The following is a 25,764-nucleotide window of genomic DNA, read 5'->3' on the forward strand; positions in this document are numbered from 1 at the left end:
CTTGGGTCCCACTAGAAGTAATCCCTGAGCACAGAGCCAGTAGTAAACCCCAAACACCTCCAGATGTGGCCCAAAAGCAAAGAAAATGCCCCATAAATGTTATCATTATTCATATATACATATATATATTATATTGCTAAGCAATACCTGGGTCAATTACTACAAAAGCAAATATAAACACTACTTAAGTAATACAGATACTTCTGAAATTTACAGAAATACTTAAAGTCTTATCTGGGATGACTGGCATTTTATTGCATATACTGTTACATGTTCAGAAGTTATGGTTAAAGTTATATATTAATAACTTCAAACACTGTATGCTTTAAACTGTAATCCTAATACTTGTTTTCAAAGAATTGCCAGTTTATCCTATATTATACTATATTTGGTAAAATGGATTATTCTTGCTTTAAAAGGAGGGGTCCCTTTATAAAATGATAAAGAACATACACTTTTAATATACTGAAAATATATTCTAATACTATTTGAAAATATAATCAAATACTATTGAAACTACATTTTTGATACCAAAAAAGGTAGGATGAAATATATTGAACATAACATATGTTCTCGGAAAAATATGATATCTTGCACACATTCTAATTTTACTTGACTGTATGGAATTTTCACCAACTAGTAATGAGCTAAACTTACTAGGTTAGAGTTAAGACCACACAAAAAATAAGGAATTAGAGGCATAGTTATTTTGAAGAAGAGTCTTAAGATATTTAAATCTGGAGAGAATTTTTTTTCAGATAATGAAGCAGATGAACTGAGAAAAGATTAACTTGGTCTATAGCACTTTAAAGGAAGAAATAATGAAAGCACTCGTAAAATTTGCAGAATTTCACAACCAGTTGATCAAGAGAATAATCAAATAAAATATTTTGTTCTAAAAAAAAAGAATTAAGGGCATCCAGATAGAAAAGGAAGAAATTAAGCTCTCATTATTCGCAGATGATAGGACACTATACCTAGAGAACCCTAAATTCTCTACCAAGAAACTCCTAGAAACAATAGACTTGTGCAGTAAAGTCGTAGGATACAAAATCAACACCCAAAAGTCCATGGTTTTCCTATACACAAATAATGAGACAGAGGAAAATGACATGAAAAAAGCAATCCTGTTCACAATCATGACCCAGAAAATAAAGTACCTCGAAATCAGCTTTACTAAGGAGATAAAGGACCTGTACAAAGAAAACTACAAAACACTACTGCAAGAAATAAAAGAGGACACGAGGAAATGGAAACATATCTCCCACTCATGGATTGGGAGAATTAACACCGTCAAAATGGCAATACTCCCCAAAGCATTGTACAAATTTAATGTGATCCCTATAATTATACCCATGATATTCTTCAAAGAAATGGATTAAACACTCCTGAAATTCATATGGAACAACAAATCCCCACAAATAGCCAAAGAAATTCTTAAGAAAAAGGAGATGGGAGGCATCACCCTCCCCAACTTCAAACTCTACTGCAAAGCAGTAACAATTAAAACAGCATGGTACTTGCACAAAGGAAGAGTCACAGACCAATGGAATAGAGTGGATTATCCTTACACACAACCCCAAATATATGAACATCTAATCTTTGACAAGGGAGCAAGAAATGTGAAGTGGAGTAAGAAAAGCCTCTTTAACAAATGGTGCTGGCATAACTGGACAGCCACTTGCAAAAATGTGGGATTAGACCTCGACCTAACACCATGCACAAAAGTCAGATCAAAATGGATTAAAGACCTCAACATCAAACCCAAATCCATAAGGGACATTGAAGACATTGAAGCTAAAGGTATCTTCAAAGATAACAAGCCACTGGCCAAGCAAGTGAAAACAGTGATAAATAAATGGGCCTACCTTAAACGAAAAAGCTTCTGCATCTCAAAACAAACAGTGACCATGATACAAAGACAATCTACAGAATGGGAAAGGATATTCATCCGATACCCATCTGATAAGGAGCTGATATCAAGGATATAAAGGCACTGGTTGAACTCCACAAGAAGAAAAGATCCAACCCCATCAAAAAATGGGGCAACGAAATGAACAGAAACTTTCTCAATGAAGAAATCCGAATGGCTAAAAGGCACATGATAAAATGCTCTGAAATACTAATCATCAGGGAATTGCAGATCAAAACAACAATGAGATATCATCTCACACCACAGAGACTAGCCCACATCCAAAAGAACAAAAGCAACTGGTGTTGACATGGATGTGGGGAGAAAGGGACTCTCCTTCACTACTGGTGGAAATGCCGACTGGGTCAGCCCTTTTGGAAAACAGTATGAACGATTCTCAAAAAATTAGAAATTCAGCTCCCATTTGACCCAGCAATACGATTCCTGGGAATATATCCTGTAGAGGCAAAAAAGTACAATCTAAATGACATCTGTACTTGTATTTTATTCATTGTTGCACTGTTCACAATAGCCAAAATCTGGAAAAAACCTGAGTGTCTGAGATCAGATGACTGGTTAACGAAACTCTGGTACATCTACACAATGCAGCTGTTAGAAAAGATGAAGTCATGAAATTTGCATACAAGTGGTCTACATGGAAAGTATCATGCGTAGTGAAATGACTCAGAAAGAGAGGGACAGACATAGAAAGACTGCACTCATCTGTGGAATATGATGTAACAGAATGGGAGATGAACACCCGGGAACAGTTGAGGTTTGCTCCATGGCTTGGAAGCCGGCAGCACATGTTAGGGAAAAAGGCAGCTCAAATAAAGAAGGGAACACCAAATAAACGGTGTTTGGAGGATCCAGTTGCTATGGAACATCCATGCTGAAAGTATAGACCAAACATGATGGCCGCTCAATACCTCTATTGCAAACCACAACTACCTAAAAGAAAGCACTGTAGCACTATTCTCCCGTTTTTCATCGATTTGCTCGAGAGGGCCCAGTAACGACTCCATTGTGAGACTTGTTGTTACTGTGCTTGGCATATCCAATACATCACAGGGAGCTTGCCACGTTTTGCTGCGTGGGCGAGACACTCTCAGTAGCTTGGCAGGCTCTCCAAGAGGGGTGGAGGAATTGAACCTGGGTCAGCTGGGTCAGTCGCAAGCAAGACAAACACCCCACCACTGTGCTGTCACTCCAGCCCACCTAAAAGAAAGAGAACAAAGGGGAATGCCCTGCCACATAGGCAGGGTGGGGTAGGAGGGGATGGGGTGGAGGGGATGGGGTCTGGGGTGGGAGGCTTACTGGGATCATTGGTGGTGGAGAATGGGCACTGCTGGAGAGATGAGTACTCGATATTGTATAACTGAAACCTAAGCATGGAAATGTATAAGTCTACAACTGTGCCTCACAGTGTTTCACTAATAAAAACTAAAAAAAAAAAAAAAGTGATTGCCTTGCATGGAGGTGACCCCAGAATAATTCCCAATTCCTCATGGCTCCTTAAGCAAGGCTGGAGAAGCAGAGAGCAGCAAATGAGCATTGCTGGGTATGCCTCAACACCCCCCCCCCCTTCCCACAAAGACAGAGAAATTTAATAATTTTTTAAAATAAGACACAAAGATGGTTAGCAGTACATGAAAAGGTGCTAAATATCACTAATTATTGGGGAAGTGCAAATTAACATCACAGTAAAATCTCCTTTTACTTCTATAAAATGGAAATCATTAAAAAATCAAGAAATAGCTGTTGGAGATTATATGGAGCAAAGGGAATTTGTGTGCTCTGTTGATGAATTTGTGAATCGGTGCATTCACAAAGGAAAATGCTAAGGCAGCTACTCATATAATTACAAATAGAAGTACCACAAAATTCAGTTATTTTACTTCTGGAGATATAACCAAAGGACGTCACTTAATCACTTAACTTCCCGTTAGTCGTTGATTTGCTCAAGCGGGCGCCAGTAACATCTCCATTTGTCCCTGTCACGTGCTAGTGTAGCCCAATGGCATCTATTCGCTCTGGGAACATGAAGAGTCTCAAATCGATCGTTCATGATCTTGACGAAGAAGTCTGACCATCTGGTAGGTGGGCGGCCACGCGGTCTTTTGACATCCCGTGGAATCCAATCAGTAACAGCTCTAGTCCAGCAGTCATCTTTAAATCTCATTACGTGACCAGCCCATCTGATTTTTGACACCTTGGCAAATGAGACAGCGTCCCTGATTCTTGATCGTCGATGGATGTCGGAACTCCGGATTCTTTCTCTCATTTGAGTCAAGCGTGATACTCCAAGCATGGCTCTTTCAATTCTTCTTTGGGAGACCTGAATAGCGTTCTCATCCTGTTTGCGTAGGGCCCAGGTCTCTGAAGCATATGTTAATGCAGGAAGAACAGTGGAATCAAAGAGATGTGCCCAGATCCAGAGGTTCTTCGTCCTTTTAGCTATTTCTTCGACGTACTTGAAGGCGTTCCAAGCCGCTCTCTTCCTCTTGCGCAGCTCGGATGCCAGGTCATTTGTCATGTTGACTTCTCGACCTAGGTACACATAGCTGTTGCATTCAGAGATGGTCGTTCCGTTGAGAGCGAATGGGGCATCAGGAACGAGGCTGTTTCTCATAAACATTGTCTTCGTAAGATTCAGCTGTAGTCCTACCTTTCCACACTCACGGTCAAAGTCGGCCAGCATTTGTGCCGCTTGGCTGATGTTTGGTGTTATTAAAACAATGTCATCAGCAAAGCGGAGGTGGTGTAGTTGCAGACCATCTATCTTCACTCCCATTCCTTCCCATTCCAGTCGTCGCATGATTTCTCGAGGGTGGCACTGAAGAGTTTCGGTGAAATTGTATCACTCTGCCGAACCCCTCTCTTGACATCAATGATTACTTCTTTATAGAATGGTGAGATCCTGGTAGTGAATCCGCAATACAGCTCATGGAGGATCTTGATGTATTGGGCTTGAATGCCCTGATTGGCTAGGGCTTCAATGACCGCTTCCATCTCAACAGAATCAAAGGCCTTCTTTAAATCAATGAACGTTAAACAGCGCGGCATCTTGAACTCCCGAGAAACCTCAATGAGCTTGGTTATCGTGTGGATATGGTCGATGTTGCTGAATCCTTTGCGGAACCCGGCTTGCTCGCGTGGTTGTCCTCCATCTAGTGTTCTGCCAATCCTATTTAGGATGACTCGAGTGAACAACTTGTAGATGACAGACAATAGGCAGATAAGGCGATAGTTGCCAATGTCATGGATGTCTCCCTTCTTGAACAGTAGTACGGTCCTGCCGGTTTTCCACTGGGACGAAACCTTGCATTCAGACAGGTAGTGTGTGAAGAGCCGAGCCAGTGTATTGATGAGTACTGATGGCAGGTTCTTCAGGTGTTCAGGTCTGACCTTGTCTAGGCCGGGCGCTGTTTGTTTCTTTACTGACAAAATGGCGTGTCGGATTTCGGAAGGGAGAATGTTGGGAACGACATATCCATCCCGTGGAATTTGGTATTTCGGCAAGTGGACATGGCTATCTAAGAGATTTGAGTAGATGTCATGGATAATCTTCTCCATTGTCTTTCTGGAGGATGTGATGGATCTATCAGGACGTTGGAGTACAGTCATCTTGGTCTTGTAGTTGGCAAAGGACAGGCGGGCGTTATGAATACTTTTCCCGGCTTCTGCCGTATCTACCAGCACTTCTGCTCTTCTCTCTTTGAGGTCTTCCTTGATCACATCTCTGCACTACTTCACGAGCTCTGATGTTAGCTTGCGGTTGCCTAAGGCATGCTCCATGCCACGCTGGCGAATAAGCTCAAGAGTTTTCGAAGACAGGCGTTTTTTTGTGGCTATCTCGCTCTTGGTGTTCCTCGCACATTCATGGAGGTGCTAAACCAGTCGATTGTATTCCTCCTCAATGTTGTCAACAATGGCATCTTCCCATGTTGCCGCAATAGTGCCAAAGAGCACCCAGTTGGTGGTCGTTCTGGGAGTTCTCTTTTTTAAACTTTGCAGGCCTTTCTTCCCGCTCTGTGAAGTAGAATTTTACACGAAGGAGACGGTGGTCCAATCCCGTTCGGAATTTTGGAACAACAGCGACATCGCTCACGTAAAACTGTCGATTGAATATGATGTGGTCTATTTCGTTGTGGAATCGTCCACCAGGAGACTCCCATGTCCAACGTTTAGATTCTGCCTTCTGGAACTGTGAGTTACCATGGATGGTCTTGGCTGACATGATGAACTCAGACAATCTCTCACCCTGTTCGTTCCATTGTAGGCCATGGGTCCCGATGTGAAGTTCTTCAGCTGATCTTCTCGGTCCTATCTTGGCATTAAAATCACCCACAATGATCTTGTAGAAGGTGTGGTCTTCTTTATAGAACTTCTCCAACTCCATGTAGAACTTCTCGATTTCTCTTTCATCATAATGAGATGTTGGTGCATAGACAACGAAGACAGAAACTGCCGGCAGTGAGCCACATCTATTCAAATGTAAACTTCCGATTCGGGTTGTTAGGCACTCAAATGAATCAATGCTCAAGGCCAAGTTTGTGTTGACAAGGACACCGGCGCCTCCAACACCTCTTTTATGGCATGTTCCGAGGAACAATTCTTCTCCAGTGTCGAAAACGGCATGGTGAGATTCGTGCCTTCTTGTCTCGGTCAGACCAATGATGTCGTACTTGATCATTCGTGCTTGTACCATCAGGTCCTCGATGGATGCAGCTGATGCTAGCATACGTGCATTGAAAGTACAGATGATCATTTTTGTCTTTCTTCGTTGTGGCAGCCTAGTTCGGCCTTGAGATTTTATCGGCCTCTCCTTTCTCATCCTTCTAAGTGTTGCCATGTTGGTGAAGCTTTCAGGGTCAGGTGAATGAGACCAGTTGTAGTTACTGGTTTTGGCATATCGAATACACAACCCAGCCTACTACCTCCACTACCCAGCCGCCGCCACACTCCAGGACGCTTTCCGGACCCGCGCGGCCACGAAGCTGCGCCTCATAAGACACTGAATACCCATCTTCCGGAATTGCCGTACCATATTTCATAGGTTTCAAATATGGTAACACCTACGAGGGCGATTAGAGGTCGCCCCAAAAGCCTCTACCCCTCTCGGAAAGACTGGCAAGCTACCGAGAGTATTCCGCCCGCACGGAAGAGCCTGGTAAGCTATCCATTGTGTATTCGATACCAAAGGACATAAAAAAAGAATAATGTACAAATATCTGTATACCCATGTTTAATGCAGTATAACTAGCAACAGTATTTACAAATAGATTAATGGATAAAGAAGATATATGTGCATATGAAACATGTATTTATTTATACATACATACACAATGGAATATTACTAATGAGAAAATCCTGCCATTTATAAAAATCCAGATAGACCTTAAGGGAATTACACTATGAGAAGCCAGGAAGAGCAGACAAATACTGCGTAATATTATTTACATGTAGAATTTAACAAAAGGTGAACCCATAGAGAATAGAAAGGTTCTCATGGACTAGAAAGCTACAGGGAGAAGTTGGTAAAAAGGTATAAACTTTCACTGATCATATGATAAAATGACAGTATTATGGCTGGAGAGAGAATTAAGCTGACTTTGTATGTGGGATGTCTGAGCTGATCCCTGACACCACATGGTGCCTGTCAGCAACACTAGGAGTGACCCCTAAGCACTATACTGAAAGTAGCCTCCAAGCACCTCTAGGTATTACCTTTAAAAAGAAAGAAAAAAAAATAAATAAAAATAAAAGGAAAAAGAAAAAGGAAAAGAAAAGGAAAAAGAAAAGAATTATATATAAAGATCTAATGCAATGTAGTAGAGTGGGTGATACTGTATGCAACACTGAAATGTGTTGAAAATGAAACTCAAATGTTCTCACCACCCTCACCCACCAAAAAAGAATAGAGAAGAGGATGAAAAGGAGAAGGGAGAAGGAGGAGGAAGAGGAAGAGGAGGAGGAGGAGGAGGAGGAGGAGGAGGAGGAGGAGGAGGAGGAGAGAACTACAATTAAGTAGATGGTGACAATTCTTTCACAGTGTATATCAATCTAATCACCATGATGCAAAGTTTGAAAAGTTTACAAATTTTGTGTGTGCATTATACCACAATAATTTTGAAAACAACAACAACAAAATAATGCAGAACTTCACTCCCTAAAATCGTAGTCAGAATGTAGATTTTGGATACCCAGTTTCTTAACAGAGAAGTGACAATTACAGAACATATATGTGACAACTTTCTTTGGTTTTTGGATGGCATTGGGTGCCTATCAGTGGTTACATCTGGCTTGGTGGTTGGAGATTGCCTCTAGCAGTGCTCAAGAGATCATGTGGTACTGGGGATTGAACTTGGGCCTCCAAAGCATGCACTCCAGCCTGTTGAGCTATTTTTCTAGCCCATACTCTGAGGCAGTGAGTAGCTAAATTAAATACTGTTTTCTCCTTCTCTACCCTTTCTTTCTCTATGCATAACATTGGTTCAGAGAGGATGAAATGACATGAAGGGTGACTGAATGTAGAATTGATCACAGGAGGAGCATGGGAGGAGAAAGGAAAAAAATCAAAGATAATCTTAAACTTTTAGTCTGGCACTTGAAAAAAGTGATTTTAAATCAAACTAATGTCATGTAGTCATCAAAAAGTGATGAATTCAACTGATAAATGGAAAATACTGGTTCTGCATAGTTGATATATTCATTTCCAAGGATTGTCACAGCAAATTATATTAACTGACCTAACACAATGAAAATTTATCTTACACAGTTCTGTATCCAGAAATCTGAGACACTAATGGGCCATAGCCCGTGAAGGCACCAGTAGAAGATTCTTCCTTATTTCTTCTGATGTCAAATGGCTCCTGATATTCTACGACCTGTTGTACTACATAACTCCAAGTCTGTGTTGTCAGTGCATGGTCTTTTCCTGTCTCTCTGGCTGTGTGTCTCCTCAGGACATCCATATTGAGGATAGCATCATTTCTAGATCCTTTACATTATTACATCTGCAAAATCTGTGTTGCTAGATAAGGTTATATTCACAAGTAGTGAGGGTTAGGCCTAGAGCCTGTACTTGGGAGGTAGGTTGGCAAATTCAAACCTCCATTCAAACCAGCAAGTTGAGCTGGAAGTGGACCCCAAGCATAATACTAGAAGTAAACTCAGAGCAGAAAACTGAGTGTGGTCCCAGAAAATAAACAACTACAAGAAGAAAACAAAATCATAACACCAGGTTAATATTTCAATAAAAAGTGGAAGTTTCAATATGGACGTTCCTTCAAAAACTGGAAATATGACCCCGCAATACCACTTCTGGTAATATATCCTGAGGGTATAAAAAAGCACAGTAGAAATGACATCTGTATCTATATGTTCATTGCAGCACTGTTCACAATAGAAAGAATCTAGAAATAACTGGAGTGCAGGAGAACAGACAACTGGTTAAAGAAACTTTGGTACATCTACACAATGAAATACTATGTAGCTGTTAGGAGAGATGCACTGTAGCACTGTCCTCCTGTTGTTCATCGATTTGCTCAAGCAGGCACCAGTAACATCTCCATTGTGAGATTTGTTGTTACTGTTTTTGGCATATCAAATATGCCACAGGGAGCTTGCCCGGCTCTGCTGTGCAAGCGGGACACTCTAGGTAGCTAGCTGGGCTCTCCGAGAAGGGTGGAAGAATCGAACCCGGGTCATCCATGTGCAAGGCAAACGCCCACCCGCTGTGCTATCGCTCCAGCCCATAGGAGAGATGAAGTCATGAAAGTTGCTTATAAGTGGATGGAATGGAGAGTATCATGCTAAGTGAAATAAGTCAGAAGAAAGAGACAAACATATAGGACTGCACTCATTTGTAGAATACAAAATGACATAATATGAGACTGACACCCAAGAACAGTAGACACAAGGGCCAGGACGATTGTCCCATAGTTGAAAGCTCATCTCATGAGCTGGGGAGAAGGCAGCTGTAATAAAGAAGGGATTACTAAGACAATGATGGTTGGAGGGATCTTTCAGGATGGGAGTTGTGTGCTGAAAGTAGATTAAAGACCAAACGTGATAATTTCTGGATCTGTATTGCAAACCACAATGTCCAAAAGTAGAGAGAGTATGGGGAAATTGCCTGCCATGGAGGCAGGGGGAGGGTGGGAAAGGGGGGGGTATACTGCAGACACTGGTAGTAGAGAATGAGCACTGGTAGAGGGATGGGTGTTGATCATTGTGTGACTGAAACTCAAGCATGGAAGCTTGTGACTGTATCTCATGGTGATTCAATTAAAAAAAAGTAGGTTTCATCTCACAGAATATAGTAAATATAAGTTAAGAATATGACTTCACATTGCTCTGCATTTAGAAAATGGGTAAAGGAAGTGATGAAAATAGAAGAGAGCTGAGCTACAAGAAGAGGAAAATATGAAGACAAGGAAGATCTATTGTTCCAAATATGGCCCCAATGCTAGGAAAATAAATGCAGATGCCCAAGAAAGTATGAATTCACAGAGCATGTACCCATACATGTGTACACATACAAACATATCAAATATGCCACAGGGAGTATGAATCAAGCATACCATGGCTTGATTATGAGAAATTTTGCAATAAAGAATTTTAAAGTGGTTCTTTAAGCTCTCAAGGGGAAAACAACCGCAAGTCCTACTGAGCAATACATCAAAGAACTAAACAGATGTCCAGATCAAAGAAAAAATGATTAAAAAATTGTATAAAGATTTCCAGTTTGCCAAAGGCAACATATGAGAAAGAAATTACTTAACGCGTGGGTATCAACTCGTCATGGAGTGGAGAGTGAAAAATCCAAAGAAATAGCATTTGGTGAGGTCACTGGAAGCATGGCCTAGTGTATCAAGGCAGAGTTCATTTGAAAGACAATACAGACTTCCTCAGGAGCCACTCACAAAGGACATTTACTAGAAAAGATTGGATAAGCACAGCTGGAACAAAGGTTTGTAAGCAGTGATTAAGATTTATTGCTGCATAAAGGAAAAATCTGACTCTGTTAGCTACTCAAGAGCATAAGAATTTATACTGTTATAAGAGAGTTTCATGAAAACTAAGATTGCAAAACAATCCTAAGAATGATACACTCTTTTACGATTTACTAAGAAGAAAAGTAAAAGAATTCTGGCCAAAAATGAACTCTTAGGGGATCCTGACTAGGCTCCTGCTAGTATCACTCAGTTTCAAAGTCTGTCTCCTGTTTCTGTTCAGGAACACCATAGTCTTCATGATCTTCCCACATCTTTGAATAAGGTTTCTCTAGCTGACCAAGGCTCTCCTGTACATATCTTAAGACAGAATCTGAGAATGTCCTCTCTTATGACTTTTTTTCTATTTTTTTCTATACAGCAGTTTTTCTATAGTTTTTTCTGTTTTTTCTATACAGCAGTTTTTCTATATAGCAGTTACCCTTAAATTGTCAGTCAGTAATTCTATCATTTGCAAATATAGCTATCTTCCTGACTTAAAACATGATATTTAATACCACAAAAGAAGATATTTAATACCAGACAAAAGAAGCTCTTAGGCCTGGTTGGAGGGTGGGTGTGTGAGAGAAAAGGGGTCATCAGGGACCGAACCCAGATCTCATGTATAGAAGGTGCTTCACCACTGAGCCACAAGTCAGGCTGCTAAAAAAAGAAAATAATTTTAGCATTGCTCAGGGGGCCCAGAAGCCACTCCCAGTGATTCTTGCCAGTCAGGACAGTAGTTCAATGCTGAGGATGTGGGGATGCTAAGGCCCTGCAGTGCAGGGACCTCCAGAGCCACCCCAGTAGTGGGTGGGGACCATAAAGGCCACCCATGCTGATGCTCAGGAGGGCCAGTACCAGGGACCGAACCAGGGACAGCTGCCTGCAAGGTATGCACCTTAATACCTATACTATCTACTGGCCTCCAAAACAAGAGACTGTAGGGTGCGCGTGTGTGTGTGCGTGTGCGTGTGTGTGTGTGTGTGTGTGTGTGTGTGTGTGTGGTGCTAGGGGGAGCAGGGGCTGGTACCACACCTGATTATATTCAGGAGCTACTCCCGACTGGCTTAGGAGTGATCCCTAGTGTTGCTCAAGGAACCAAATACGGTTTCAGGAATTCAAATCACGGTTAGCCACATGAAAAGCACGTAAGTCTACTTACATCCTTTACTATCTCCCAGAGCCTAAACGAAAGGAAAATATTAACAGAAATAAGAAAATTTAATAGGTAATTTTCTAAATAAGTACTAAGAGGGGCTGGAGCGATAGTACAGTGGTGTTTGTCTTGAGTGTAGACAACCTAAGTTCAATAACTGGTTCCCCACCCCATCTAGTCCCTTGAGCTCAACAGAAGTGATCCCTGAGTGCAGAGCCAGCAGTAAACCCTGAGTACCATTGGATATAGCCCCCAAACCAAATAACAACAACAACAACAACAATAAAAAGTACTAAGAAAGGTTCACTTAGAGAGTTCTTTGGGGGCCAGAAAGATTGTGCAGGTAGGGCAATTGCCATCCCCCTCTCCTATCTTAAAACATAAAAGAAATTCCCCTGTTTCACCCTAAAAACATAAAATGAAAAAAATGTTCATACCTTATTTGTTTCGTCCACACTCATGGATTTCATTACACAGGGATCTGGTCTCTCCTGGATATGGGCAAGGTCCTGGGGTGCACTCTGAGACCCAGACATTGGAGGTAATGGAGCCCGTCTCTTCTTGGGCACATCCGATGGCAGAGTGTTTGAAACATACGGTTTGGAAATGGTATTTGACCTTGTAAATGCCGGTCGGTGCTTACTTATTAGAGGGGTTGCAGGAGCACTTGCAGTCTAATAAAGAATGGAAAGGTAAAATCTTTATGTAATTTGTAGATTAAAAGACACACACCAAAAAAATGAATGTGAAAACTCAATCTTAGAAGAAGCTATATAAGAAAAACTTACTTGTTCTCGCTTTTTCTTACTGCGTTGAAAAAAGCTGAAGAAACCTTTATTTTCTTTCTCCTTCATAATGTCTAGATTTTGTGGCAATTGGCAGGACTCTAAAATAGAAGATAATACCTTAACTTTTATACATGATGTTGTATGTTCATTTCCAATATTTCCTTCTTTTATTTGCCATTTAAATTATCTAATGATAAAAGTTATTGACTCTGGTCTACTGAGAAAAGCACTCTCCTAGGCAGATTATATCTTATTTAATAGTCAAAATCAATGAGAAAACAAAATTAAATATTCTATTTTCAGCATAGAAAACGAAATCTTAAAGAAATTAATATTGCTATTCAGGGTCAACAATCAGGTAATAGCAGAGCTAGCTAGCTAGCTAGGACTCAAATTTAATTTTTGGTGACCCATTGTCTATGTTCTCTACACAATTATCATAATTTCAAAAGTATAAAAGAATACTTTGTATTGAATGAGATACAAATTTACTACTACTCAGTTTGTTACTTTTTATATTCTAATTTTTCCCAGAGCTTAACTATCACCACCAAATATCTTGTTCTCTATTACATGACTCGTTATAAAACAGTATTTTGCTAAAATATCATAGGCAATGTTTTTTTAATTCAAGGGCTTTAGAAGAGAAAACCAATTATGACACCCCTACCAAAGGCATTTGACACTGTGTGGGGACTGCAGGCCTCTGATGACTGGCATGAGGTAAGGAGAGTGCACAACTGACACTGATGCCACCAAGCATGAGGCAGCACATAAGATGAGCCCCAACTGCAAAGAATTACTCAGACCCAATGTCACTGGTGCCCATACTGAAAAACCACGTCTTGGACCACAGAAAGTATGTCAATTCTTAAGGCTGTATGTGTATTATTTCCTTTTTTAAAAACTACATCCTAGTGTCAACCAACCAGGAGATCCAAACAATGACAAATACAGTAGCTTGTTGTGCCAGCCTCACATGGATTGCCTTTGCTGTACCATCTCCACTGAAAGGAATGGTGGCAACTTAATAATGGTTTGTTGGTATCAATAAATGTACAAGATAAGCCTTTACAATCTCCTCATATCAGAGAGAAGGGTATCAAACTTGACTGGGCTATTTAAAAGGTTATCAAAGTTGACCACACTGGTTTTAAAGGAACTAGAGATAAAGCTCCACATGCTAAACTTAAGTTTTGCATGCAGGAGGCCCATTTCAATCCCCTGCTTCATATGGCACTCTGAGCACTACTGGGAATGACACCCAAGCACCAAGGCAGAAAATAGCACTAAGTGCCACCAGGTGTGATCCTAAAACTCAGAAAAAAGAAAAAAAGGAACTCAGGATCCTGGGTCCAGGAGTGTGGTAACTCAGAGGTGCAGAGTCTGCCTTTCATGTGTGAGGCCATGATTTAGTCCCCAGCACTGTACCAAATACTGAGTGTGATCCAGCACTGCCAACATTATGTCCAGAACCATAACAGGTGTGAACCCCAGCACAATGCAGCCAATTATGTAAGCACCACAACCTAGTGTATGCAATCCCCAAAGCATTGCAGCTGTCACACACCACAACCAAACTGGGCAAAACCCTGAAGCAATGTAATCAAAAGTGTGAGCACTGCAACCAAGAGTATGGTGACCAGGCATTACAGCAACAAAGACAATAACCACAAAAGGGAAAGTAAATAACAACATTACATACATACATGCACACACACAATGGCTCGAGACCTAAAATAGTCTATACTGGCAAAAGACAAAGAAAAGCTAGACATCATAAGAATAATTCAATAAAATAAAACATTTAATTAAATGGATTCATAATGATACCATACCCCCAGTAAACAACTTATGGTTATTTTCACATCTGTGCATAGCTAAGGAGCCAATCCATTGTTTTTAAAATTGATGAAGAAAAAGAAATCCCACTTTCCTTGCATTTTTTTTTAACTTATGTAATGTCTACTTACATCACATAGAAAACAGTTTTCAGAAATAACTAACAATTGGAGGGATGTCTGAAATTGACCATTGTTGAACTCCAAATTAGCTGATATAGGAAATGGTGGTAGATGGTTAATATTAAAATGTGTAATATTCTGCTTACAGAAATACACTGTACCATCGACGAAGTACTCTTGATAAAACTATTTCACCCAAATAGTTTTTATATTTAATCACAATTTTATATTATGAAATATAATATAGGAAATAGGGGACATATAAACATTATGTGAAACCACAGGATGCCACTTAATTATTGTTGGAGTACGAGGAGCTTAGGTTTATCAGGTTGCATCCATCACAGTGCTCCCGAGTCACTCCCATTACTTTGTTTGTCTGTAACCACTTCTATGCTCTCTTCCCCAACCAATTTGTAAGGTCTCATCCTTCTAGGACACTGAACTTGTACTGTAAGTTACTATCGACTTTCTCCTCTCCTTATGTCTTTTTAATAGTTTAATGCAATGTCCTTTTTTTTATAAATACAGGAAGACAATTAATATTATGCTTTGTAACTTAGGACTTAATTGGCTTTGAATATTATTCACTCCCAGGCATCTGCTTTCTCAACTTAAGCCTCAGTTGCCCTCACTTCCTAACACCGCAAGGGCAGGGTCCCGACGTGGGACTGGATGGAACCAGGGCAAACCGGTAAGTTATGTGCTACCCTGTCATCGTGATGGGCCAGGCCAAGGTGCCACGATTCTTAACTACAGGTTTGATCATAGGCAAATGCTGTCATGATCTAAAAGTAACGATGAGACTAGGACCCTGCTGCTAGGGGTAGGAAAGACATCTGGCCTGAGCACTGCAGTCTGAGATTGAGATGGCCCTGGGAGAGCAATTCTATAAGCTTAAAGTATTTCTTACTGTGTCCATACAAAATGATTTATATTAGGTATGCTTATATGTTGGTCGGACAAGGAGAGGAGAAACACATCCAGGGAAATCTGTTCTTGGGTGGGTTGATCTGCTAAATGAGAATCTGTCCTAGAAGCAGTTTTCCTGGGTGTCCTGACTAGCTCAGATGAGACTGAACCTTTCTCCCCTTCAAACTGCCTTCAGTAAATGATTTCAGTATACTGACTCAGTTTCCCTTATCTCACAGGAACCTAGCTGGTCTTAGGTATGCAGATCCCAGGTGCTAAACCAGGCCTGATCTTGGAGATGTAGATGCCTGGCTCCAGGCAGGCTGATCTTGGAGATGTAGATTCTAAACTCTAGCAGACTGGTCTTTGATGTGCTAATCCAAGTGCTTATAGCTTGTAAAAGGTGAGGCCAGGATGTAAAGAAACAATATGGATGTAAAGAAACAATGTATGGTTTGCCAGGGATGTAAAGAAACAAGGTGGATGTAAAGAAACAATGTATGGTTTGCCACCTCAATGTTTTTTCTGTAACTCCTTTTGATGACATCACTATATTGAGCCCTTTAGAGGTACTATGATCTATATAAGGGAGATTTCAGGGCTCTCTGGGGGGACAGGTGCGTGCATTTGAGAACCTGGGAAGATGGGGCTGAGGACAAAAGCTGACAGAACAAAGGAGCACGTGCTTGAGGACTCCTGAGGTTTCCATGACATACATTTCTTGCATGTAATAAACTACTGCTAAGACCAACCAGCTTAGCCCTCGTTTCATTCCTTCACCTGACCATCGCCATCGACCTCCCTGGAGTGGGGAAACGGCCTGAGACTACCGAAAGCTGGCGGCGGGAGAGAGAGGCCATTGCCGTCCCCCTTGCCCGCCCCTTTTTTGTGTGTTTACACAATTATGAACAAAAGTATGAGTGTAAAAATTTTTAAAAATAAATTGCCTGGTTTTTACAACAAATACATTGAAAATAACATTATGGATTGAGGATTGTAAGTTTTACAAACAGATCTAAGCTGAAAATGCAGCTCAATGCTAAGTTTCTTGCCTTGAATGTGAGGCCTTGTGTTTGATCCCCATCACCACCTGCTACATACAAACCGATGCAAGAATCATATGATTTTTGAGATAAATCACAATAAAAGATCATTAGCTAAATGCCATCATACCAATCAAAATTTGTGGATTATGGCTAAAGAAAAACAAGAGAATATTTTTGACTTAAATACATTTAAATATTAAACAGCTTATACTTGAGGATAGTTGTATGCTTTTCACATAAAAAATTGTTTAAAAATACCATACATTATGAAAAAGTAGGAGTCATTCAGGGGAAGCAAAGATAGCTGACACTGCTAAGGATAAATTTGTAGTATATTTCAAAAATATTAAAAAGAAATAACTGTCACACAGTAAATCCTCATAAATCAGATATTTCAAATGTCAAGTAAGTAATATGCTTCTGTACAATGGACTTTATTAATAATATATATGTATATATATTGCTTTTTGGGTCACATGGCAATGCGCAGGGGTTATTTCTGGCTTGCACTCAGGAATTACTCCTGGCTGTGCTCAGGGGACCATATGGGATGCTGGAAATCGAACCCGGGTCGGCTGTGTGCAAGGCAAACTCCCTACCCCACTGTATTATCACTCCAGCCTCAACTTTATTAATAATATTAACATCTAGTAATAGTGAACGTGTTTATGATGCTTAATGGTTACTATTTTTTCATGTTATATTCTTTTCTCAGAAAAGTTCTGTGAACTAGGTATTATAAACTCCCATTCTTAGCTTTTTTAATAAGTTGTGATATAAAGAAATGGGAGTATTACTCTATTTATACATATGAGAAACTAGGAGACCAAAGAGTTTGAATAACTAGCACCACAGCACACAGGCATTAAAAATGCTAGAATTGGGGTCACAGAAATAGCTCAAAGAGTTGGAGAGCATGAACGAGGCCCATGTTCATTCCTGGCCACCAGATGTAGTTTCCTGAACACTCAAAGAGAAATAAACTCTGGATGAATCCCATGAGTATTGCTGGGTATAGCCCCCAAAGCAAAACAAAAGAAAAAGATAAATTGAAGCTAATATTCATTTAAAGATGACCTATAATAACTCTGATTCTTTTTTAAGAATTATTACTATTTCAAAATAGAATTCACTAATAAATGTAGGTATATAATTAAATCTAATTGAGAAGTAGATGTAAAATTCACATGGTGCCACATTATAAATAAAATAAATATATTTTATTCCATGTAGTGAGTTTTGGTAAAGCAATACCAATTACTGAGACTTTCTTTATTCTAGTTAATCCCTAAGTCTTCTCTTAAAACTTTAGATTAGGGATCCTCCAAGTAGGAGTTAAATATCAACAAGAACTAAAACTTACTTAGCAACACCGATAATTTGGTCTCCTGTTTTCTGAACAGAGGTCATAAATAACTGCATGTAAAATTCAGCATGTGTTGGTTCTGAAGAGACAGTACCATGGGTATGGTCCTTGCCTTGCATGTGGCCAACAACTGGGTTTGACCCCTGTCATTCCATATGGTCCCCGAAGCACCACCAGGACTGATTCCTGAGTGCAGAGCCAGGAGAAATAACCCCTGAGCATCCCTGAGTGTGTTTCACCACAATAAATTAAATGTCTTTGGATGAGACGTTTATAGCATTATATGAGGGGCATTTATAGCACTTGGATTTACCTTGCAAATTCTGACATAGTAAAAAGAGATTTTCCTATTCTAATTATTTTATGGTTATGTTCACAAAGTTTAATATTCTCAATAAATCCCATACTATGATGTCTGAAAGAAATATTAGAAATCAATACATGTACTATTTTGAAACAAAGCTAGGAAAAATATAGACTTTGATTTGGGCTAAAAACACAACTACAAAATTAGGAGCAAAAGCCAATTACAACTGACAGGTATGAACTGCCACTGTTTCCTTGGACTGGTAGAGCAATGAAATTAATATCAGACCACTAGTAAAAAGGAACAAAATTAATTACATATGCATCAAAAATCTACACGGACATAAATTCTAGAGTAAATGGGCAAAGCAAAGTCACTCATGTTGAACTGAAGAACGGGATAGTGCCTGAGGCAATGGGAAGAGAAAAGGGGACTCTCAAGGCAAAAGAAACAGGAGCTCTATAGTTACTTGTTTCCTCTGCCAGATGGGAACATTTTTCCAATAAAAGGTTATTTCTAGAAATAACTCTGCAACTGGATACTATCATTGTTTTATTGTTCTGGGTAATTAAAGTCGCCTAGTCAAGTTACTCTTGAACCTGCAAGGCCTCAAGTAAACTTGGTTCAAAACAATCCAAATGTCTGTGCTGGATAGATAAATAGTACAGTGGGTAAGGCACATGTTTTGTGTGAAGCCTGCATTGCATATGGTCCCCAGCAGTATCAGGGGAGATCCCCGAGATCCCTGAGTAAGCCCTGTGCACAGCCATGTGTGACCCACAAAAAAATAATAACGATGATAATAATAATAATAATAATAATAATAATAATTCACATCAAAATTAAATAGCTGGAGAAAGCCTATTATGTAGAGCTTGAGGTGGTCTATCCTTCCTCACTTCTTTCAAACTCTTAATTATTATGGAAATAATCAGTGAGGTCTAGACAGAGCCAACTCCCCCATCAGCCTATCCAATTAGTTTTGAATGTAAGTGCAGACTGAGAATTAAATGTCTATCTTTTATTTATTTATTTATTTTATTAGTGAAACACCATGAGGTACAGTTATAGACTTACAAATTTTTATGCTTAGGTTTCAGTTATACAATGATCAAGTACCCATCCCTCCACCAGCTTCTATTTATTTTAGACGTAAAAAACTGTTGGAGAGAGAGTTCAATAGGCTGACTGCATATTTTGTGCTCAGGAGGTCAGGGTTCAATCAGGTGCTGTAAAGTCTCCCAAGCACTGCAGGCAATGACCTTCAAGTACAGGTCAAGGACTAGGCCCTGAGTATGGCTGGATGTACCCCCATAAGAAATAAATGAATAAATTTCATAAGAATTTTCAACTCCTTTGCGTAAGTTATTCTTTGTGGTAAGCACCAATAAAAATCACACTATTACTTATGTAGGTTTAATTATTCAAACTGAGAGCTACATTATGCAAAAAGAAAAATGAAAGTAGTAAAGAAAGATTCCAGTAATACAATTTGTATAGCTTGTTAGTTCTTTTTTTTGAGGTGACAATTATTACAGTAATTATCTGAGCCTATCCTTCTTTAATAGCAAAAAATAACTTTCAGATTTTATTATTATTGGATATTTTTAATAAAGTTGTTCTCTATGAAAATAATAAATTCCTATTATAAAATTCTACAATAACAAAGGAAGATAAAAGTCACCCTAAGCCTTATCACCCAAAGGTAACCACTATTAAAGTTTTTTATGGTATTAAATATTCTGTATTAAATATATACTCTAAAGACTCAGTTTAGCTGAAGCATTGTCTGTGTTATAAAAAAAATTCATAAATATATTTATGGCTACTGTCTTTTTTTTTTCTAGTTTTAGGCCCACACCTGGTAATGAATGTTAAAAGGTTACTCCTGACTGTGCATTCAGGAATAACTACTGAAGGTGGTCTGGGGACCATATGGGATTCCAGAGATTAAACCAGGGTCAGCTGCGTGCAAGGCAAACACCCTATGCAATATACTATTGCTGGGCCCATCATGACTACAATATTTTCCATAATGAATACTGCCTAATTATTCTGAATATTTTTCAACAGAAATTAACAGATCCTTACCTGGAACCAACAACTATGATCATTTGTACCCAATAACTATCCTAGCAAAATCTAATTTTATTGTCTCAGTCAGAAAAGTGTTATACATTATAAAAATGATATTTCTAATGTTAAAATGAAATATTAAGAAACCAAAAGGGAACTTTAGATAATGTTTTTAGGAAATAAAATCCAACACATTTTAAATTTAAAATCTCTCACAGATGTACTCATTAGTAATGTTAAGAAAATGGGTAAACAAGATTACTTTCAATTTACTCACTACAAATAGAGATTTCATGATACACTTTGTTTCTACCGATTCATGTCTTACCTTGTAAAGATGACTTATTGAAGGCAGTAACAGAAGTGGCTACAGAAGGAGGGGGTAAAAGAGGGTAAATTGACTGTAAAAGATGATGTCTGTTCAAGTAAAAAAAATCACTGAGTTTAAAGAAGCCTATGGAATATAAAACTACAATTTTGGGATTAAGGTCTGATATTATCTATACAAGAATGTATATTGTCTTCTTAGTAAAAGTTTATTTCTCCTAGTGGAAATGATTTATGCTGACTAAATAAGCTTGTATTTCTCTATTAAACATCATATATGATGACAGCAACTAACATCTTCACATTCTAATTTTTAAACACTAAGTTATTTCCATAGATTAATACTGCAAGCCATTTCTAGTTTTAAAAATTGGGAAAAGTTAACTCATTTTATGAGGGCTGATTTGGGGGACTGAATTAGGAAAAATTTTCCCAAAAAACTCCAGACTTGAATGATAATTAAGACAGCCAACTTCATGGGATGTAATCTGTAATTCACACTTGATCGGACAGTGATTTGACATGTGAATTTTTTATTTTATGTTTGAACCTCCAATAAAATAAAAATAAATTAAATTATACCAAAATATTTATTATTATTTGGAAAAGTATATAATGGGGATAACGTTTAAGAAAAACAAGTTTTTATTTTAATTTCTATAACTGAAATCCACTTAAATTTTATTACATTTTGTTTTTCATATACCACCCAATGACATATATTAACCTCCATCAGTAGAATCCATTAATTTATCATTACAAATTTTAGAATACCTATAAGCACAATACATACACAGATAAAAAAATGAACATCCTATCGATTTAAAAAGTAAAACGTCTTACCTCTGTTGACATCCATTGCATATAATTCTCTTAGTCCCAGTTCATTAAGAGATTTTGTTAAATCAAGGGGATCCTGAGATTGATAATCCTTCAACAGCAGTGTATGTAATGGATCAAATTCACATTTGCTACATATAATGGGTACAAGTTCTTGAAGCGATGCATGCGGGCTAACTCTCACAATCGCCTTCTGTGTTTTCTTAAAATTGATCACGACTCTCACAGTTTTCTAAAACAGATTAAAATCATAGTTATACAATTATTTTATAAATATATTTCTATAATAATGTCTACAATCATGAAATTATCCATAGTTATTTGGACATACAAAAATAGCATATTTCTATCCTGGTAATTATTTTCTTTGAAATTCTTTTCTAAATTCAAAGCAGATTTTTAGAAACAGTTTGTTCCTTAAAAAACTTATTAAAGTCACAACTCTTCTCAAGAGTTGCATCTCAAGCAGCTTAAAATGCAAAAAAAAAAAAAGCCTTATTTTTATTTTAGGATTTTGGGCCACATCTAGCAGTATACACCTGGCACTCATGGGATGTAACAGTAACTCACATAGTTCCTGTGATCGAAACTGGTCCGCTGTGAGCAAGGCAAATTCCTGACACACTACCCCCACCGTACTATTGCTTAGACCTCAAACATAAAAGTCCTATATGCAGTGTTACGGATGCTGTTTTTTTTACCCCTTAAAATATTTACATGAAAATAATCAAACATAAAATCAGAGAATTGAACATACTTTATTCTACCCTTTAAATGTGGAATATTTATCTTCAACATATTTAAAGTTGCCTCAATAAAAAAGTTTTTTTGAGTACAGGATATAGGAGAGCTGGAACGCACTTTCTTTGCATGTAACATACCTGGGTTCGATCCCTAGCACTGAGTATAGTGCCCCCAACCACTTCTAGGAGGGATGCCTAGGACAGAGCCAGGAGTAAGCCCTGGACACCAGTGGTTGTGAGCCCAAAACATTCTTTTCTGACTGGAGAGCCTGGCATTCCCTATAGTCCCCTAAGTCAGCCAGGAATGATCCTTGAGCATTCCACGGTGTGGCCCACCCTTCCCGCCCCACACACACAAAAAATGAAGGATTACAAAGTAAAATACTAAATATTATTTATATTTCTATACTACAAACTCAGAATTAAGATTTTTTAGTTGATGTTTCTGGCATTATAGCTCACTTGAAAGAGTATGAAACCTTTTAATCATCTTATCGTTTTACTGTAACTTATTAAATCCTAAAATTAGAAACGTGATTATACACATGAAATATAGTTCATATATTTTTAGATTTTAAAATCTAAAGTAATCCCCAATATTAATTAATCCAAGGATTCATAACACCTAGTTCCTAAAAAAAAGAGCATAAGAAAAAGCCATGTTCACAGTCGATTATACTGGCAAAATTATTTTTTATTAATTAATCTACATATAATAACTAAAAAAACCTTAATATTTCAGCCACAAGACAACAAAATTAACAGTAAAATTCTTACCTCTGGAATAATAGGTGTAGGCTTTTTTTTATCCAAAACTTTTGGCTTTAAAATTACTTTCTCCACCTCCAACATTCCTATTGGTGTATTTGGCTTAAATTTAATAGTGTTATTTTCAGCTGACAAAAGATCAATTGTGTAACTTGATGGATTTAAGTGATACTGTGCACAGAGGAATATCAATAAGTCCATCATAGGTTTACTGTAAAACAAGAGTAAAGCTCATTATAAAGATTCATAAAAACAATGGCAAAGCATTTCTTGAAGCCCAACTGTCTTAAATGGATCAAAAACAAAACTGTCAAATAGCATTTCTGATAGTAGCTTTAAAATCTAACTATACAATATTTTAGCACAGAAGTACTGAATTAATTAAGGCTGTATTTAAGAGAGTATAATTCTAGTGTAGATATAAAAGTTAAATTTTATTTGTCTCGTAGTCTAGCTATAAATTTCAAGAGAAATCTGAATGAATTTTTTACTTAGAGTACTTCAACAAGTAAATCATTTTCTTACATAAGAATAGCCACTAAGTTTAGCCGATGTTCTTTCAGAATATTTAAGGAATGCTGGCATTTTGCCTACTTGTTTGATTTGTTTTCTTGACCACAAAGCAAGTACCCTACCCACTGTACTACCACTATGGCCACAGTATAGGCAGTCTTTAACCTTTGAATTGGGTTTTTCAATGTTATCAAAAGAATGAAATATAAGAACAAATTCCATTATTTAGAAAAAGAAGCGTGCATCTGCATGCGGTGGTCAGAAATGTCATAATGTGAAGTATAGATTTCTAATATTTTGAAACAATATTTAGTATTTTCTAGACACAGTACACAGAGTATAAATGATTAGTATACCTGCACTCATAAATCTAATACTCTACTAGATAACTCAAGTATCAACAAATCACAACCTACAGATCAAAGTGGGTCTGCTTTAAAAATATTACATACGCACACACACACACACTCACACACACACATATACAGTTTTGTTAGAACAGAGCTATTAGCATTTGATGATATAATATCAAGGACAGTTTTTGTGTTAAAGCAGCAAATTTGAGTTAAGACTGAGACTCTATCATTCAGAACTCTAATATGCTTACTATTCAGTCCTTGGCAGGGATTATATGCTAGATAATGAAACAAAGTAATCTCAGAAATGCAATATTTCTTTATTCTTTCAATGGGGTAAAGAGTTTGGCCATATCTCTCAGTGATTTGTAGCCACGTCAAGAATTGTGTTTGGCGGGGGTGGGGGGATGCTCCTGGCTATGCTCAGTACACTCAGAGGTGCTAGGGCTCCAAAGCCAGCACCCTGCTTACAAACTATGCATTGAGTCTGTTGGCCTCTCTCTTTCTGGCCCACATAAAGTAACTCCAGGTAGTGATTAAATTTCACATACTGACAGTAGCACAGAACCTATTTCTCTAAGAAATTATACACTCAATTTGTAATTTAGAGAAGCAAAAACGTCCCAGGTTTTTGGGATGTCTCTTTCCACTGATTCTACGTATAGCACAGAGTTGTATTTTTATTTATACCATCAACAAAGCAATGTGATCTGATCTTTTCTTCAATTTCAGTCCATGAGAAAAGCAGACTAAGAACATTTTGCTTTATGTCCTTTCCTCATGTCTTGTGATCCTAATCTACTAGTTCATATTTAAGATGGAAACCCTGAAATATTGTTGGGAAAGCTGTTTGGCAACAATGTGACCAGAAATTACAAAATGCACCAAGGAAAATGTTGGCCTAAAGCTCCATGACACTAACTTCAGAGGCATCTTCAATCATTTTACTTTATTAACAAAGAAAATAAAAGCAGAATTAAACTAATCAGAATAGATTACATCAAAGTAAACATTTCTTCACTTTGAAAGCAATGCAACTGAATTAAAAATAGATCCTAGGCCAAGGTGTCGCTCTTTGATAGTACATTTACTCTGCATGTGGAAGGCCACAACTTCTATTCGCAGTAGGCAATGCCAATAAATTTTTTTAATCCGGTAATAGTACAAAAAATTCAAATACTTCTTACTAAATGGAGAAAGTACTCACAGCCAATTTAATCTGACAAAGGGTTGATATTCAACATATAAAGCATTCACAAAACTCAAAAACAAACAGATAAACACATACTCAAAGTTTGATAACAAGTTTTGAGTATGAAATTGTATTCCTATAACATATATCGTCCTATAAACTAATACTGTCTAAATTAAAAGTAAACAAAAAGCACTCTAAAAAGAGTAGGGCCTATAGTCATAGAGTACCTTCATGACACTACAGCCAAAAAAAGAAAAAGAAAAAGACATTGTTATGTGATATGCTTATGAAATTTACCACAGTGACTCATAAATAAATCACTACAGTCCTGGTAACTTGTGCAATGGTTAATAGGTAAAGGTAAAGGTAAAGGCCCTCCCGTTGATCGTCGATTTGCTCGAGCGGGCCCAGTAACGTCTCCATTGGAGACTTTGTTGTTACTGTGTCTGGCATATCGAATACTCTCGGTAGCTTGCAGGGCTCTCCGAGAGGG

At 38.2% G+C, this 25,764-nt stretch overlaps 1 protein-coding gene across 5 annotated transcripts in view; it reads right to left on the reverse strand.

Moving 5' to 3' along the window:
• The window catches only part of COBLL1 (cordon-bleu WH2 repeat protein like 1), a 192,066-nt gene that overhangs the window by 41,310 nt on the left and 124,992 nt on the right, over positions 1-25,764 (reverse strand). For 3 of the 5 annotated variants that reach the window (XM_056110356.1, XM_056110359.1, XM_056110357.1), the window contains 5 exons: positions 23,217-23,418; positions 21,700-21,928; positions 20,858-20,896; positions 12,859-12,956; positions 12,508-12,744 (listed from right to left, as the gene is read on the reverse strand). In XM_056110356.1, coding sequence (XP_055966331.1) covers positions 12,508-12,744; positions 12,859-12,956; positions 20,858-20,896; positions 21,700-21,928; positions 23,217-23,418 — 805 coding nt within the window. The remainder of the gene's footprint in view (positions 1-12,507; positions 12,745-12,858; positions 12,957-20,857; positions 20,897-21,699; positions 21,929-23,216; positions 23,419-25,764) is intronic. The other 2 variants (XM_056110360.1, XM_056110358.1) reach the window with 1 other exon arrangement.

This window comes from Sorex fumeus, unplaced genomic scaffold (assembly GCF_029834395.1).
Source record: "Sorex fumeus unplaced genomic scaffold, SorFum_2.1 ptg000009l, whole genome shotgun sequence".
Classification (NCBI taxonomy): domain Eukaryota; kingdom Metazoa; phylum Chordata; class Mammalia; order Eulipotyphla; family Soricidae; genus Sorex; species Sorex fumeus.